We start from the raw sequence: 18,632 nt of genomic DNA on the forward strand, positions 1-18,632 counted from the left end.
CTTCTTCTTCAAAATCACGGGATCCGCTACGGCGTTGCTTCAAGGCGAGCCACCCGCTCCCCTTCTGACACGCGGACCCTGCTTCGTCGTCGTCGCTAGCATCGCCGCCGAATCTCGCCGGTGGAAACTCTTCTCTGGTTCCCCGGTGGGCGCTGCTTCCTGGCCTGCAGTGGTCATCGACAGCGGCACCGAGTATGGGCGACATCAAATTGGTTGTATGGAAGTCGTTTGATGATAGAAGACATGTTCTGCTCAAATGGAAGAGTGTACTTCAGCTGCAGACTGACACGCATTGTAATACCGAACAAAGAGAAACATGGCGACAACCCACAACATCAGATATCGAACTATAAGTTCCAGCAGTGTTCAACATCAATGCAACTCTCATATGCAGATTGTAATAGAAACATAAGTTATGAAACTAATGACACTATTATTTGTCTCCATTTCCCCCCAAAAAGAAAAGGCTTCCGTGTTGCTCAAGTGATTTGTCATGCTGGATCCCTGTAGCATTCATTAAATTGGGTCTACATGAAATCAAATATTGTCTGGTTTTCTTCTTTCAGACACTCTGTAGACTGAGAAAGGAAAAAATAATGGAAGAAATGAAGGCAGCTGTGAAATTATCGAATGGCCATAAATAGAGGAAGCAATTCCTGCATCGACGATAAGCAGCATCAGCATTATCCATCAGAAAATGGAAAAAGAATCTTCTTCTCATATGTGAAGCTAATTGCAATAGAACTTATGGGGCTCTGTCAAAGGGGGAAGTGTCATTGTAGCAGATGTCCCAGACAGCCTCAATGGCATCTTTTGCAGCTACAGCTGAGCAATATGGATTGTTCTGAACCGACTTTAGAGCACGCCTTCGCACACATTCCTTTGTCCCCAATAAATATGAGACAAAATATTGCAATTAGTGTAGCCATTATTTGATTAATACAACGCTGACAGTATTAACAAGGACAGAGTAGAAAAATCATCAGACAACATACTTGATTAATTCATGGAGCATGGTAACAATTTCTCATGTGTATTAAATAGCATATGAAGAGGACAAAAGAAAAAGAGAGAAAGAGTTGGCTTGCATAACTAGAAGTTAAAGAAATTTGGCATCACTACAGGAGCAGCCAACTCTGTTAAGCTTTTGCAACCTACAACTGATTTCATATCCCAAGAAAGCTTGTTCATTCTCTTATACAACTTTTTAGTTAAATATAATGATAACAAAACTGATCAAATAGATTTTTCCTGACCTTTTGCAAATATTTCTTCAACCAAGATCTTGCCATCCAACTGTAAATATATAAAGAAACAATCGGGTCAAGTTGAACATATGTCCAATGCATAAGTTGCATTGGTGTAAATTCTGCTTTCAGATTCGATGTTATTTTTGTCCACACAGGTGGCACTTCCTAAGTCCATCCAGACTGACATTTATAAGGTTTTGGTTAAATGTTGCAAGTTCTTATCACAAAGGTTTGAGGATTCGATCTACATGACCATAAAGACCCATTTATTATACGTAGGATGGACGATTTGCAGCATAAAAAACCATCAAGTTATCATGAACAAGCCTATCACCTATTAAGAAACCATAAGAAACCAGAGCTCACGAAATCCTAAGCTGAAGATGTGGTTGATGTCCAACAACCTCATAGAACCAACTTCTTTACATGATATCCATGCTTTATTGGCTGCTATCAGTCTCTTATCACTACTGATTTCTGTGTGTCAGAATGCATTCATTCATTGAAATCATAAGTGCTCTAATTTTATCAGATATTCACTCTCAATAGAGTTAGTTTCTTAATATTGAGTTAGATATTCACTCAAATCACCAGCAATAGATATTCACCCTCAATGAAATCAGCATGATGACTTTATTTCTTTATTTCTACAAGTCCTAATTTTTGTGGTCTAATATGTTCTCTCTAGACTCATCCAGAAAAACCCCACTCCTAAAGCTTAGTTCTTCGTTTAGTTCACTCTAAGAAACAAAACCCAGTCAGAATAAATACTTTCAAAATAAAGGACAAATTTCAGATTTTTTGCATCTGTCATGGTCATGATAATAATAATGGAACTATTGATCATATCTTAAGTCATTATCATTATGCAAGAATACAGAAAGAAAGTGTGTGTGCAGGGTCTTCAAAACTTTTTCACATCTAAATTGGCAGGAGAAAGAGGTGGACTAGAAATTGTTGGGATAGTACCTTTATGGACATTTAGAGAAAAGAATGAAATACGAGAACATTCAATGGAGTACCAAGGATTCTTGTACTTTGATTGGAGAGGTCACCGACAACTTCTCCCTTCAAAGAAGTCAATCTTCTACTAGTGACTAAACTTCTGAAAAGCTCTTTGCACAATCTATTTTGTCATCCCGAGGAAGCTAGGGGCGATATCAAATGATGTATAAGACTTTGCATATATATTATTTTATTTCTTTTTCGTTTCTTTTTTTCTTCTATGTTTGCTCACTAACTAAATGAGATAAGTCAGCAACATTTTTCACTTTACCCAAGAAAATCCCTATAAGCAACTTTTGACATGACCATAGATAAATAATCACAAATCCAAAGTAAAAATAGTTTGTAGGGCTTACTAAGCCATATAGCTACAAAATCCAATATCTGCATAAAGTTCATATTGAGTTCCAAATGATTGATAGAGATGAAGTAATGGTAGTTCTTGTACTCAGCCAACTGTTATTTTACAGTTTTTACAAATTTCAAATGACAACCAATCAATACAAAATTGCAAAAAAAGAAAGCATTAAAATCATAACTTATAGATGTATGAAGAAAATCGAGAATAAGAAAAAAAGGCTCTTGACAAAAAGATTTGGCCAAAGATACTTCTAGCAGCAGGTCACAGCAGGAATCAAGACACATCATAGGAAAAATCTTCAGAAATAGATAATAATAAGTAAAAAATTGAAAAGTGGATTACAAAAGATCATGTTATAAATTATATCAATGTAGTTTTCCAGTGACAATCAGGAAATAGATGTCTCCATGTATATTCATATGTACCAAAATCAACATATGCTGAATGATGCTGATCTTGACAAATTTCATGATAAATACCAAGGTCCATGTCCCTAATTCTCACTTGCATATTCTCCATACTGTGGTTTCAAAAGGGATATTATGGTGCTTGTTCAAGTTTCATTTCACAAAATGATGATGATGATGTTAGGTTGAGCAGATATCCTAACAAAGGAAAAAAGTGAAACTGTGTATGATTCAAGTATCACGATGACATTGAATAGGTTCACAATACTATACTCTAATAAATCATCTTGAAGTGATTGCAGTCAAACAAAATTTTGGTTAAATATCAGTGACTGTTCTTGGAGAAGTATGCATCTCTAGCGTAATCTCTCCACAATGATGTGAAGGTCAGTGCAGGGCAGGCAACAACTTTCAATAAACCATGTGTAAAATTCAATTATTGTGCCCCGCTCTGCATTGAGAACTAGAACACATTCATATATATCTAAATATATCTCACAAAACAACATATACAAGTTTATGCTAGTCCTTGTTACATTAAATAGAAAAGCTGAACAATAGATTTTCCAAGTTCTAACATAAACTCACTTGTCCATGGCCTCGTATTTTCAAAAACCCACGTAGCAGTTCTCGCTTGTAATGGCAATCCCCACTCAGATGATTAGCCCGAATCTAGAAGAACAAGTCAGAGTATTCATTCACTTTCAAGAAAAAACGATATTGTGAATGCTACTGAAAACTTTGATGCATAAGCTCTCGATCAAAGACTATAAGAAACAGTTCTCTGACATTCCGATGCTCAGCAACAGACTGAAAGGTCAACACTACATAAATGTCTACCAGCAAGTATTAAAGCCTCCTAGTAATACTGTACCTCAGAGCAAGCATGATGGGCACAATTTGTCCACTCCATGTTTTTTGCTCGGCAATCGTCATAAGCATGGATTAACTCATGAATAATAACTTGATTTATCTCATCTTGAAAAGTCATATGATTACAACAAATTGTTATCTGAAATACAAAAATTAGTAAAGTTGAATTAGACTCAGATGGTCTATCTTGTGCATCGACAAATACAAAGGCTAATTAAATCAAACAACTCGCTAAGACTTCTTATATTATCTGAACACAAAGTTGCAGAACAAATTTATCAGAAATAATTGAAACTGTGTTCTCTTTTGTGCTATTCATTTGAGAGCTTACAGGGTGCAGTGGAACAATGTAAACTGCAATGTGCATGAGTATCCAATTCTAAGATGTCACCAAATTGAACCAAGACAATTCTTGACCCACAGATAGAACAAGCCACAATGTACCTTTGTCTATGGTATATTTCTGAAATTTGCAGAAGACATGAAGAAAAAGCTCTACAAATCAAATCCCAAAAATCAATTGGCAATTCTGAACTCTCCACAGGGAAACATACTAGATTTGGCAAATGATGTAAGACCCACAAAGAGGCAAACCAGGACCAAAGAAATACAAGAAACTCTCTAAGTATAAACATGGAGCAGGCAGATAAAAGTTTGCTAGGTTAGGCAAACCATTTAGATGAAAGTCATTACACGATCTAAGAAGTCTTACCCTGCTCCTTCCAACATTGAAGCAAGAGTTATGCATAACAATTTAATAGCATTATTACACATTTTGGTTTTTAGTTTGTAAATAAAAAGTAAATGAGTTTTCTTTATAGAATTTTGTGATGCAGTTGTCATCTCAAATTCTGGATGTTCAACTGTAGGTAGCTCTGGGACCAGATAAATTCTAACTATTATAAACAACCTAAGAACATTTTGTTCCATGTTCCACATGCTTGCAGTTAATCTGGCCTTCACTACGATTTTGCATTAGGTTGGATGGTTGGTAACGCATTGGCAGCAGTCTTGGAAGTTGACCATTAACAATTTAATTGATGGTTTTGGCGAGAGGCTACTGCTAGATTTTTATCCATACTTCCATATAATAAAAAAACCTGTAACAAATGTCACGTAAGCTATAATATTACACTAGCAAGTGCCAAAAGATCACTTAGATAAAAGTTCTAAATTTTTTTCAAGGAGATTAAAAATTTTGTATTGGCAACTTTTCTCCCCAAATACTTTCCCTCATAGATATTATGACATGCTTCCTTCAGTTTAGTGATTGTTCTTCCCCTGTTGGTCTTCCGATCATTGGTCTTTTATGTCGTGTTCTAGAAATTCTATACACCTGATGGCCTAATCATGTTCTACAGGTTTGTTAATTCCTGGATGATATTTCACATCTACCTGAAATACAGTTCGATCCCTCTAGGAGTCAGCCCATGTGGAATTGTGCATATCCTTCATTTGCTACTAAGACATAAAACCTCAAAGGTGCATGAGAAGAGAATATGTTACTCTAATTAAATTTGGAGCATTATTCCCTTCTCAAACTTCAATGCTTTAGGATTCTAATCATGTAAAGAACAACAGGTGGTGGTTCCCAACTTATTCAGCACAATGTACCCCTTGGGCTGATATCACTATCAACTGCTAATAGTTGCTGATCACTGAAAGCCTTTGTGCTGACTTTCCCTTGTGAAACGCTAATAGAAGAAAGGTCAATGGTGATACAACTAAAAATTAAAAAAGCTGCACCTCAAGTTGTTAGTCCCTCATGATTTGGTTGGTTCTTAAGTATTATGTTCTTTCATTCCAAGATTTATGTTCTAAAAAAAAAGTAACAAGACTCGAACTACACACACTAATAACTTAAACCAAAAAGAGGACTGAGCAGATCTTGTGTGAAAAAGGAGAGATAAAATTCGAAGCTTTCATCTACTACTACAATGGACCATCGACAAAATGTTCTCCTTGGGCACATTTAAACTGTGATGAAAATTTTCTAACCATGACTGGGAATGATTAAAAAGCCAATCGACCAAAAGACTAAATCTTGATGTTGAACCTGACTATATTATTCAAGACTAGCATCTCAAGCTTAAAAACAGGAATTGAGCATGCGATGTACTGAAGTCCAACTCATATTTAAAAGCAAAGCAATAGCACGTAATCAAATGTCAATAATTCCACTTGTTGAGAAACGACACTGTCCAACAACAAAGCAGAATCACTTTCTATCAAGAAGCAATACCACATGTTGTCCAAGAGTACGAGAAAGAAGACAACAGAGAAGGGTCAAGTTCTATATCAAATTAAAGATACCCCACGGCCACTGGAGTAGCCACCGGCGGAACTCTGGCCTTTGCAGGTGATCGCCGTGAGCAGGCGCGGCCACACGGGGCAACCGGCCTTCTCCATCTTCTCCCTTAGGAACTTCACCGTGGGATCTGATACAACATCCACAGACATTACCAAAAGGTAAAGTGTAATCACGGATTGGAATTCTCCGTAGCCGAGTGTAAGAAACGAACGTGCGAGGCTCTTGTTGATGCCATCGACGCACTCCTTGTGGGACATGCCGCCGCCACCGCCGGCTGCACCAGCCGCGCCCTCCGCGGCCCCGTCCATCGGCAACGCCTCACCCCCGATATCTTCGCTCGTTCTTGGCGGCGACGAAGAAATCGTTCGACCAGAGCTCTCGGCCTTTCTCAAGCTGCTTCCATCTTGGCCGTCCGTTTCATCGTCGCGAGTCCCATCGTAAAGCGGGTGCGGGTCGACCACTTCCGCCCGATGACGTTTACGACTCGTTTACCCGTTTAACCGCATGAAAAAGATCAAAAAAGGGAAATCTAAAATAAAAAGAAGAAAATTGAAGGCCAAATCATGGCTTCTCGTGTCCGAAATTACTATTGAGCACAAAGGTCACGAGAAGATAACGAATCATAACGACGGTCGAGATAAAAGCATCGAGCCGCACGGAAGGTCCAGATTAATTAATCTTCTAACCTCTTTATGTTGAGGCACCATTTGGGACGCGAGAACCCGCAACGATCTCCACAATGGCGTCGGAGTCGGTCATTCTGCCGTTGACGACGCGAGTCTTTAACCCAACCCTAATAACTTCCACTTACCCGTCTGTCGAAGTATAAAGCCGTCACGTCGCAGTCCACCACCTGCACGAGGGAAGGGGCCCAACATCTCCGCCGGGAAGGCCGTCGCCGGGATCCTCCGCACATCGCTTGGCCCCATGGGCATGGACAAGATGCTCCAGATCCCCGACGGCGACGTCGTCATCAGTCAGTATACGCCCCCTTCTTTCTATCCATTGCCTCTGCTTAAATATTGTTTTTGCCTGCTGATCATGGCGACGATTAGTGAAAAAAAACCCTATTTTTTGTCACCTTGTCTTTATTTTTTGGTTTGAGGATTGGTTTGATGACAGTGGATGTGAAAAATTAAATACTGGTACAATTGGTACAACAGAATACTAGTACACATTGGGATTGCTATAGCATGGTTAGTATAGTGTTTGAAACCATGCAAAATCTTTTAGGTATTAAATGCTTCAGGCCTAACTTCATAATCTTTTAGGTATCAGTTATGAAAGTTTATTTTGTAACTTTCATTTTCATAGCATCTGCATTGCAAACACTAGATAGCCATGCAGCCATAAGTTTAGATGTTTTGAGTGTTAATGCTCTAAATTTAAGCATAACAATGTTATTTTTATGAACTGTGATGATTTATATCTTGGTCATATCTAGCAATATTAAGAAGTAAGAACATCCTCCTACCCAAAGTAGGTGTTTAGATGATTCAGCATGCTGCGACAATGATAGGTAGTGTTGGATTACCACCCATTATAGGGGAAATTTACTGTCAACTTCTCAGCCATCAACCTTGTCAATGCACATCTGGCATATTTCCCATTAGCAATATTATTTTAGGCACACATGATGATTAACTGTTCATGTCTAATCTCTTACATTTCTCATGCCTTACGCCTTGTTGAAATGGACTTTCTCTGTGAGCATTTGCAGATGGTATACTCAGTTGGCCTTTACAATTGGTAGATAATTGTATGCTTTAAGTTTACTCAGAATTTTTCATGTTTAATGTAAGATTGAACAATGAATGTTTGTTGCCTGAACTTTCTTTCCCATAGTTGGTGCAGGAAAATAATCCATGTTGCGGCATAGATTGCAATGATGTTGGGACAAATAACATGAAAGAGCAGAATGTGTTTGAAACACTGATTGGCAAACAACGACAGATCTTGCTTGCAACACAAGTTGTGAGAATGATTTTGAAGATTGATGATGTGATCACTCCATCTGACTATCGATTTTGGTGGTTGAGGTTGTGAGCCAGGACATAAACTATCAGAATTCGCCATTGCTTAGTGGGAGAAGAATCAGCCAGGCATGAGAGACATCTCCTTGTATCTCCTTTGTGCCTTTTTATTGATTTGCGAGTGTATGATTATTGATCTTACAATAATTTTGTCACCGGTTTCTCTGCAGGCATCATTTGCATTTTATGGATGCATGTATTTTTGGGCAAATTGGTCATCTGAAATTCGGATCACGCAGAAGTTGACTAATTGTTGCAATTGAAAACCACTGGCAGGCGGCACTCAACATGACAGATTTTATGAACATCTGGATTGCAGCTGAGGACTTGGGTAACTAGATTTTCTTTGCAATGTCCGACATTATTGTCCTCCTTGATTGGAAAATTTTGATAAGTAGAACTGTTAATATATTAGACAGAGTGCATAACTTGAGTTTAGGTATTTTGAACTAGTAGATCACTTATGTCGTTAAGTTATTATTTCTTTATTATTTAGCTCTTTCTTGTCAAAATTCATGTGTATTCAACCATGATAGTGACGGAAATGTGGAATATGGTGATTATTTATTTTATAAGACTAGTTGGTAATATTGTTTTCTGCCATGAATGGGGTCTTTTGGACTATGAAACCCAAGCAAAAGAACAAAGGAAAAGATGCCTCTAGATTAAAGATGTTCCATGCTTAATTCGCGATAAAATTGTGGAGTCTTTGGTGTAGTGGTAAGATTCCTTGGGTACAAAGTATGAACAATCCTTAGGAGTAGAAAATTAAAGACTCAAAAGAAGAATATATAGCAGCTTTTCTTTGGAAGATGATTAAGAAAAGAAAAATCCTATAATGGAGTATAATGGCATATGGTTGAGGATTCGTATCAAACAGGATCACACGATACTTTGGGTTTTGAATATTTGAGACTTGGAAGAGCCTACACTCCACTGTTCTCTCCCCCGAGGAAAGTCCCTAAAACAAGTTGCCTGCACAGCCAGCATCTTCTAATCTTCTTTACCTCTCATGAGTCTGGAGGATGCGTAATGACATGGAACAGCCAACCGTAGCCTTCCCACCAAAAGCGTGGCTGGCACGGCAGTATATAAGAAAGACGGCACCACCGCTGCCTCCCATTCTTCATCATGCAGGCACTGTCGGTAGGCAATCACTTTGTCCACGTCTGAAAGCAACATGTAACTAAGATTGTGGAAGAAACATGCACTGCTTGGATAATTCATCTATTAATTTTGTTGGATCTTAAGTGTTTTAAGTCTGAATTAATAATTAGTAGAATAATCGAGTTCTTATACACTAACTTAAGTTTTCTTTGACTTCTTATATGAGGATTAATTTAGACTATCGGTAGATAGAACTAGGGAACACGTTATAATATTGAAGCATCGCACATATATACACCATGTTAGTACTCAAATTTATAATACACTTGATTAATCCTACGTTGAAAATAGAAGAGAATTGAATAAACTTAGATGACCATCATTAATTTTGACATTGACATTTTATTCCCTCGAGATGGATCTTTGTTATAATATGGAAGCGTCGCACACATATACCATGTTAGTACTCAAAATTCATAATACACTTCGATTAATCTTACATCGAAAATAGAAGAAGAATTGAATAGACTTAGGTGACTATCATTAATTTCGACCTAGACATTTTATCCCCTCAAGATGGATCGTCGCTATAATATGGAAGCATTGCCCACATATACCATGTTAGTACTCAAATTTATAGTATATTTGATTAATCCTATATCGAAAATAGAAGAAGAATTGAATAGAATTAGATGACTATCATTATTTTCGACCTAGACATTTTATCCCCTTAAGATGGATCATCACTATAATATGGAAGCATTGCCCACATATACTATGTTAGTACTCAAATTTATAATACACTTGATTAATTCTACCTCAAAAATAGAAGAAGAATTGAATAGAATTAGATGACTATCATTAATTTCGACCTAGACATTTTATCCCCTCGATATGGATCGTCGCGAGGTTAGTTGGTAGTTGGTGTCATATGGCCAGCGGGATGGTGATAGAATTGGTTGGGTGTGAGATGCCATTGATGCCAAAAGCTCTATTTATGGACCTGTTGCAAACAATAATATAAGAAGACTGCATAGGACCACAGGGAATTGGAGTCGCTTTCTCCAGTAAGTGGCTGCTTTAAAGAACTGTAAGCGTGTCAAAACGAGGCTCAACATATCGCAAGCAATCATTGATTTATTGCTTGTAATGCGTAATAAGTGAGAGTACCTTATGCAAGTCAACCATATGTAGCTTGACCAGAAAGATCTGAGGATGGATTGCCACCAAACTATGGGAACTTTGGCAAGAGAAGGACCATTTGAATCTATGAACCATTGAATTAGAAAAAAGAAGGCAAACAATTTGGTACACTGCAAATTAAATTACCTAAGTACATTTGTCAGCTTTATACATTTGAAGGATCCAAAGTGCTTCACCTGTTGAGACTTCCTTGAACTGCAAGGATGCATCATCTAACGAGGTTCACTGTTATATACACTTCATGAACTATGAACAGATCAAGCTATAGTCATATGAACAAGAGGAGATTTTGATTAGTGCTGGAAGCAATTGAATGGAACTGCAAAGAATCAGCAGGGCGTCAGGACACGAAGCGACTGAACTAACTAAGATTGATGTTGACTTGCTCTGGCATCGCTCTTTCGGTCTGCTGTGCAGGAAGTTCAGTGCCGAGCTGCCCCTTATCACCCGCTCCGAATGCATACAGTTTCCCGGAATCTGTTAGAGCAAAGGTATGCGCGTTCCAGTAGACCGAGTTGGTGAGACTAATCTGCACTACCCTCTCATTGATGTTCTTAAGTGAAGTCACTAATTTTGGGCTGAGTACATTGGCATGTCTGTTACCCTGCAAACAAGACAAAGCTTGGAATTAGCTTACATTATCGAAATTGCTCGGGCAATGCTAAGACTGGAGGGGATGCAATCTATTGCCAAGTTTGCAAACAGTTTAACATCTGAAGACCCTAACAAGGTTCACTTAGAACAAGAAAAGGATTAAAAAAAGAGGCAAACAAGCAGCGTTGCCCTCAAAAACCTCAGGGACTAATGGAATGCAATGGTGTTAGATTTTAGTTTCATATACCGTGCAATGAGAGATCAACTAGGAAAACATGACAAACCTGTCCATCAATGACGGAGGAATGACCCAAACTTGAGGATTCTCCATAACCAAATGAGTAAACATCCCCAGTATCAGAAACAACGAATGTAGTGTAGTCGCCCGTTGCGACATGTACAGCCTTTATGTTGTCCAAGGATTCCACGACCTTGGGAACAGATTCAGACTCCTCATTCCCATGGCCCAAGCACCCATAGCGCCCCCATCCCCATGTACATGTCCGCCCATCTTGTCCCACGACGGCAGCATGCCAGGCACCAGCTGCAACCACCCTAGGCTGCAGGTTTAAAGTCTGGAAGTGCTCGATCAACCTTGGATACTTCTCATCAGTCATGGAACCATGCCCAAGTTTCCCTCCTAAGCCACAGCCCACAGAGTAGACCGACCTGCATTACAATGAAATTATAAACATTAGGATATAATTAAACATTCGAATTCACTGTAAGTATGCTCTTGAATCCCCTAGCAAAACCAGTGGAGTATAACAGCAATGAAAAAGCTAATGCAATCCCTACAAATAACAAGTAATGCAATTGTGGAAACTATGTGTTCTTGAAGAACATTTCAAAAGATGTCATCATAGCAGAATTCTCTTGATGTTGTCTGAGCACCACATAAAGTTTGCATATACATATGTGTGTGTGTGTGTGTGTTGCAAACTACTCAGGCAATCTCATATCCAGCAAGAAAGAAATAAGGACTATAGCTGATCTTTTAAAGTATCAAGAGATTAAGAGTGGAAGAAAGCTTACATGCCGCTTGGTTGACATGCCAGTGCTAGAAGGTAACAGTAGCCAGCGGCAATCTGAACCACTGGTATGTTCTCAAGAGGACCCAATAGCGGATGTGGCTCCAAGTCATTTGGTTCTGTGCGATGACCGAGCTTTGATTCATTTCCCCAACAGAAAGTGTAGACCCTGCCTTCTCGAGAAAGAACTGCACTGAAGAAATTTCCTATTGCTGCCTGAACCACATATATGTCTTTCAATGATTTCACCAGTTGCGGTGTAGTGACAACCTTGGACCCTTCAATTGTGTGTTCTGCCTCACCAAATGATTCCTTCCCGAAAGCATAAACCTGTCCAGCATCACTGATCAGCATTGTTCGCCCTGCTCCGGCGGCTGCTTGTATAATCCGAATGCCTTGCAGCGATCTGTCAAGCACCAAACCTTTCTTGTTCATGGTACGTGTTAATGTGCACCTGAGTGTATGAAGCAACTGAAAATTTTAAAGCACCTTATGAAGCAACTGAAAATTTTAAAGCACCTTATAAGTCGTGGCCTCCATTCCTCCTCCAAGGTGCCATGGCCGAGCTGTCCTGAGCTGTTGGATCCAAAGGAATATACAGATCCAGATGAAGTCACGGCAATGCTGTGACTAGGACCCGCAATTGCCTGAGACTTTTCTCTCCGGCAACATATCTCACCTGCCAATATATACCTAAGAACTAATTTCCAAGATCCCCCACAGCGTTGTTTAAGAAGTTCTTTTTCTTCTGAATTCATTGGCTTGAAGATGGCCCTTTCCTGGCACATGTCTAATGCTGCGAGCTCTGTGATAGATAACTGGACCTCAGGAGCAAAATTTGAAGGCTTTCTGAAAAATGTACATGTTGCCTGCCATGAATATCGAAATCTATCAGCAACATTACAGATCCTTTCAACAAGAGAAACATAACAATGATACTTGCCTCCAGATTAGCAAGATCCCGGGGTTCCAAATCGCAATTGGTTAGAATAATGAGAACGATAGAGGGGGTTTCAGCCAAGGGGAATTCCCCTGGGTTCGAGTCACCAAAGCAATGCCTCTGCACACGTTTGAAGGTTCGCTGCAATGGGGGCACCAAAGAAAGGGATGGATCTACAATGGTCTGAAACGGTAGGGAAGAACTGCTACCACTAGTGGTGGGATCCATCGGGCAAGTGCCCAAGGATCAAGCAGTAGAGTGAATCCAATCCAAGGCTATATCCTCGTTCAACTAACTCCAAAGCAGCAGTCTATAAGATTGACAAAACCCCGATTGTCAGCAAAGCAACACTCAGAACTAATGGCTGCAGTATTTCTGAGAGATCATATCAACTCCACAGTTCTCGATCTTCAAACCTCTATGCTTTGAACATACAAAGGGTCCGGGAGCATACTGTAAGTCATGAAATAAAACTGCAAAAGCTTCTGTAAAGTTCACATAAAATTTCAGATAACATACCCATAAATCCATAATAAGAAAAAGAAGGCACCAAACAAGTAAAACACAATTGCAAATTGCAAATGGAGGCACAGACCAAGAATGAACATGGCCATACTCGCTAAAACCATTAGCGAGAGAAGTAATGAGAAATTCCAGACTAACAACTGGACTAAAGAAGCTGAAATAACAAGCTTAAAGTAAAAGAGAGTAAAAAGCCAAGTAGAACAAGGAAAGGAAATGATGTGTAAGCAGTACCACCTCCCAAAGAAAGCATATTCCCAACGATCAAAGATCGTCTACAAAGAAAAGCATTTCACCTCCAAAAGGATACTTTTCTTAAAAACATCCATAGCTGTCCATCGACTCAACAATTAGTCAAGCACTAGGAACAAGAATCTAAAACCAAATCAACTCGAGAAAAAGAAAGCAGAAAATACAAAGAAGTCGGGAATAGAATTCCCAAAGCACATAATTATTAACACCACTTCAACTCCAAAAGATCATATCTCGAAAGCAAGATCCGTTCTCTTAGACAACTTACCCATACGAACAACACAATCGAACACCGATGAACACAGAACACCACATCCTTCGTTCAACCAAAAAAAGCAATTGCATCTTGGAGTCGGTTCGTCATCAAAACCACGGATCGAAAACATCCTTCACAAAGAAAAGAGACCAAATTCCACGGGAAGAGACAGATGGAGAGGCCCAGGCAGAGAAACAGAGGCAGGAGAAAAGATCGGATTTTTACGGTCTATATCAAGTCAGATGGAGCAAGGCAACGACGGGGAACGCGCAGTACACATCAAAGGCAGCAGAACATCCACTGATTCCCCCTGAAGTCTAGGATGCGGCCGACTGACCCACAGTAGGGCGATTGCTTCGTGTGCTCCTCCCTTGGCCTTCTCCCTGTTCCTCTCCCCGATCGAAGATCAGAGTCCGATTCGGAAAATGGAAGCGATCGGAGCACTTGTGTTCTTTGAATCGGGATCAAATATAGATTAAGACCGCAGGGAATCGAGGGGAAGAATGGGATGAGATGAGGAAGAAGTGGGAAGAAAGGGGGGAACGAGAGGACCGAGATGGGAATGAGGTGGAGGACAATTGCTGAGTTTTATACGCATGCCGCGACAGCCACGTCAGCGTTCGTAATGAAGCTAATGGATCCAACGTCGGTTGACGGTTTCGGATGAGGGTTTGGTTATTAGTGATCGGAATCGGGTCGAACTGAGATGATCGGAAAAATAAAAATAAAAATTAGATTTTTGATCGAATCGATTTAATTATTGAACGAGTTATGTTAAGAATAAAATGAATCGGTCGACTCGACCGATTTTTTTTTATAGCCACGTAAGAATCGATTGAGTTAAATAAAACTAATTTGATTTTGTAAATATATTAGTATTACTTAGATTCCATTAATTTAATTGTTTTAATTTATTTAAAAATATTTATATCAATTTTGAAATTAGGATTAATATAAGAAAGTAATATCTCCCATGCAATCAATTCTCTCTCCCACTCTCCCTCCATTCCTCATCTCATATAGCATATATTTTTTTAATAAACTAATATCAATTATTTATTCAAAAGGATATTTATGTTAATTTTAAAATTATGTTTAACTTAAGATAGAAAATGACCTCTTTGGTGCATTTCTTCCTCCTATCGTCTTTCTCTTTCTAATATCATGATTTTATCATTTGTAAGATAAAGAGTGAATTTGATGTTTATAAGACCTTATGCTCACGAGAAATTATCTATTTTGAGTGGATCCAAATATTTTTTTTTAGGGTCAAGAGTGACTTTGGTACTTATAGAAATTATATCTTGAGTGTACTTACGAGAAATTATCTATTTTAGATGAACCTTACATGATTTACCAAAAGGGTCTCTTAGGATAGAATATGACTATAAACCTTACATAATTTGCCAAAAGAGATCTCTTAGGATAGAATATGACTCTGATGCTCATAAGAAGACCTTCCTCCTGAAAAATTATCTATTTTGGATAAGTCCTAAAAAGAACTTATAAGGGTTAAGGGTGACTTTATTGTCTCATGAAAACTATTTACATCGGGTGAGCCTCTCATGGTTTTGCTGCTCCTCCTTTCGGGTGAGATTTTGTGTTGTCTTCCCCAACACGAACACACGAGGAATTGTCTTGATTCGATAGATCTTATATTGTTTTATTTTGTTTATAATGTATCCCAAAAAAGTGTATTTTAAGGTTAGATCATGACTTTGACATCTGTAAGATCTAGATTCAGTCGTACACTGGGGTGAGGGATGAAAAAGGTTTTGAACTTGTCCCAACAGAGAGTACTCGGGCCTTTGCTCAGTGAGGAACTCCTTGCCACACGGACAATGCAAGGTCTAATAACGGGATGAACTACTTCATGTCAAGATCGAACTCTTTGCTTTGACTACAGAGGCCAGTGACAAGTAGAGAACTTCTAATAGTCGAACATCATCACACAGTATCAAAATTTCTTATCTTATCACAGGTAATGAGATGCCATTCAACAACGGTAAGTTCAAAGAGTTCTACGCTAACTGTCAGATTATGCTCCGGTCTCAGCTCAGACTGAAGTAACAAATCCTCAAGCTGTCCAATTCTTCAAATCCGATCTTCGAATCAGAATAAGAAAAGGCACATCATCCTCTTGTGGTTCTTGTTTGCCCAAAGAGACCACCACTGAAAGAACTGCAGAACAACTGGTCGAGGATCTTTGATTACCAAAACAAGCAGCCTCATGAGTAAATACCAGCAGTTGCAGTAGCAAAATCATTCAAGAAAATCCAAGGAGCTCTACAAGTATCTAACAATAAGAACTCTGGAAGTCAGAGGGCAGCCTAAATCATATCAAACACGAGACTAGCTAGAGATGCAATGTCTGAAGCTGATCTAATGGCAAGAATGCTACTGCAGGATTAGCCAACGAACCTCAAGGCAAGAATCAACTTGACCCATTAAGTGGTGGTTTGTATGAAAGTCTCACGGTAGAATAAATTACAGATGGTTCAGCCATTGCACCGTTTCCATAATCTCCGCATGCCAACCTCTTGGTGACGGGAGGGATGAGATTAACACCAAGCTCGTTGATTGCATCTAGATGGCGCTTTGTAAAGGGATTATTCCACATGAAGGTGTTCATAGCAGGAGCAACAAATATAGGCTTGCTGTAGTCCCAGGCTCGCACAATACACGTCAGTAGGTTGTCACACAATCCTCCTGCAATCTATACAACGAAGAGCAAAAACTTAAAGAAAAAGGTGAAAAAAATATATATTTGGCACACAAACTATGTAGTCAAGTAATCTTTGTACCTTCGCAAGAGTATTTGCTGACAGTGGGGCAATAACCATGATATCAGCCCATTTCCGAAGCTCAATGTGCAATACTCCATCCCCAATCTTCTTCCAACTAGACCATTCATCATCGTCTGTATAAAGGATCACATCCCTGGGGAATGATGCTTTATCGAGAAAATGCAAGGATGATTTGGTAGCAACTGCCCTAACTTCTGCCCACTCCAGAAAACTACGGCATAAAATCTCAAATTTAATAGCAGCAACACTTCCAGACACAGCCAAGAGGATCCTTGGTTTAACAGGCTGAATATTGTCATGCTTCATATTTTCTGATGCTATTTCAATATTAGCCATCATGCATTCAACGCACTAGGAAAAATTTCCTTCCACTGCATAAAAAATGATGGTCATCTTTTACAGATTTCCACCAGGCATTATCAAAGGGCAAGGAAATCCTAAGCAAGCATCATCTTTAAAAGAAATCCATATATAAAGTGAACCTTTTGTACTAGTACAGCTTCCCAAGAACATGGTCAAAACAACTCCAACCATGAGAAGACCATCGCATCCAAGCAGAATGATTCAATAAACTGGAAGCTGGAAACATTAACATAACGTTAGTGCTTTGTACAGAAAAGCGATTATCAAAGAAGACATAAATTGCGCGAAACTGACCGACCAACTATAGCTATGAGAAATTATTGATGTTCGGGTAGGCTGATACAAATGCTTATCTTTAAAATGTGCTTCAGTTTGCTTGAAACAATCGGTTTCAATCTCTTATCCACGAGTGGAGAAACAGCTTAAGATGAAACTAGAAATTATATATTTACATACTTATATGAATGAGCATAAAAGTCCAATAACACCACCAACAACAAGGTTGTAATGTCTCAACATTTAGGGTTCTACCTAGATCCTTTTGCCACCATTGAGCTATATAAAAAAGCCATATCCTTAATTAAAATTAAAATTTTTACTTAATAGTTTTTAATAAAATGTTGTTAGGCCTTCCTCTATCTCTCTTCATACCAATCATTTCACCTCTTCTAACTACAATATCTATGGGTCTTCTTAGGGCATCTTAAACAATTTTCCCATTGATTACACGTTTTCTATGACGAATAAGCACAAACATAATCATATAATCTTTAATATTTTTATCATCACAAAACTAAGAGCACAAAATTTTCAGCAACCCTAGTTTCAGAACTTCCATCAGTCTAGTTTTGGATCCTCCATCCCTCTCCCCGTTGTGGTTTCTTCATAGGCCAATTCGCGATCGGTGATCCGTTACTCAGTATTTTCCGGTTGCCGCCGAATGTCTAAGCCCCCTTTACCGTCGCGGGCGATTTCCAGCAACCGGATTGGGAGATGAAGAAGCAATGGGAGGAGAGGTGAAGAGAAAGAGAGGGGACAAGTACGAATTAAATATTACAACAGCGCGCTGAAGATCAAAAGCTAACCTGTCGCCGGTGTGCTCGCCGAATACCACCGCTGCTTCGACGCTCACCGCAGACGATGAGAAGGGATCGAGAGGGAGAGAGAGAGCTTATATAGTGGACAGACATGAGGGTAATTTAGTCATTTTACATGTAGACGGAAATTAAACGGCGACGACACAGCACCATCTCGTCCCCAAATTCCTCCGCTATTCACCCTCAGCCTTTGGCCACCGCCCCCCTCGATCGCTTCATC

At 39.1% G+C, this 18,632-nt stretch overlaps 3 protein-coding genes across 10 annotated transcripts; all 3 read right to left on the reverse strand.

Annotated features, from left to right (window-relative positions):
* Positions 1-317: 317 nt before the first annotated feature.
* LOC135649172 (mitochondrial inner membrane protease ATP23-like) lies at positions 318-6,683 on the reverse strand. The gene is made up of 5 exons (XM_065167325.1): positions 6,419-6,683; positions 6,210-6,334; positions 3,898-4,035; positions 3,612-3,695; positions 318-880 (listed from the first exon to the last, which is right to left on the reverse strand). The coding sequence occupies exons 1-5, from the start codon at positions 6,513-6,515 to the stop codon at positions 746-748; spliced, it is 579 nt and encodes a 192-aa protein (XP_065023397.1). The 5' UTR covers positions 6,516-6,683; the 3' UTR covers positions 318-745.
* A 3,924-nt stretch (positions 6,684-10,607) lies between these two features.
* On the reverse strand, positions 10,608-14,699 carry LOC135584574 (ultraviolet-B receptor UVR8-like). 5 transcript variants are annotated; one of them, XM_065168579.1, is made up of 6 exons: positions 14,371-14,699; positions 13,119-13,425; positions 12,695-13,044; positions 12,180-12,581; positions 11,429-11,813; positions 10,608-11,154 (listed from the first exon to the last, which is right to left on the reverse strand). In XM_065168579.1, the coding sequence occupies exons 2-6, from the start codon at positions 13,341-13,343 to the stop codon at positions 10,912-10,914; spliced, it is 1,605 nt and encodes a 534-aa protein (XP_065024651.1). In that variant the 5' UTR covers positions 13,344-13,425; positions 14,371-14,699; the 3' UTR covers positions 10,608-10,911. The 5 variants fall into 5 exon arrangements, with proteins under 5 accessions (XP_065024651.1, XP_065024653.1, XP_065024650.1 ...); XM_065168581.1 differs by having other exon boundaries at positions 13,119-13,533; XM_065168578.1 differs by having other exon boundaries at positions 13,119-13,568.
* A 1,400-nt stretch (positions 14,700-16,099) lies between these two features.
* On the reverse strand, positions 16,100-18,540 carry LOC103996739 (phosphopantothenoylcysteine decarboxylase). 4 transcript variants are annotated; one of them, XM_009417722.3, is made up of 5 exons: positions 18,401-18,540; positions 17,435-17,531; positions 16,950-17,323; positions 16,567-16,861; positions 16,100-16,337 (listed from the first exon to the last, which is right to left on the reverse strand). In XM_009417722.3, the coding sequence occupies exons 3-4, from the start codon at positions 17,289-17,291 to the stop codon at positions 16,580-16,582; spliced, it is 624 nt and encodes a 207-aa protein (XP_009415997.1). In that variant the 5' UTR covers positions 17,292-17,323; positions 17,435-17,531; positions 18,401-18,540; the 3' UTR covers positions 16,100-16,337; positions 16,567-16,579. The 4 variants fall into 4 exon arrangements, with proteins under 4 accessions (XP_009415997.1, XP_018686771.1, XP_009415996.1 ...); XM_018831226.2 differs by having other exon boundaries at positions 16,319-16,441; XM_009417721.3 differs by having other exon boundaries at positions 16,319-16,861.
* Between the last annotated feature and the right edge of the window lie 92 nt (positions 18,541-18,632).

The sequence above is a fragment of the Musa acuminata genome, chromosome BXJ3-9 (assembly GCF_036884655.1).
Source record: "Musa acuminata AAA Group cultivar baxijiao chromosome BXJ3-9, Cavendish_Baxijiao_AAA, whole genome shotgun sequence".
In the NCBI taxonomy this organism is placed as follows: domain Eukaryota; kingdom Viridiplantae; phylum Streptophyta; class Magnoliopsida; order Zingiberales; family Musaceae; genus Musa; species Musa acuminata.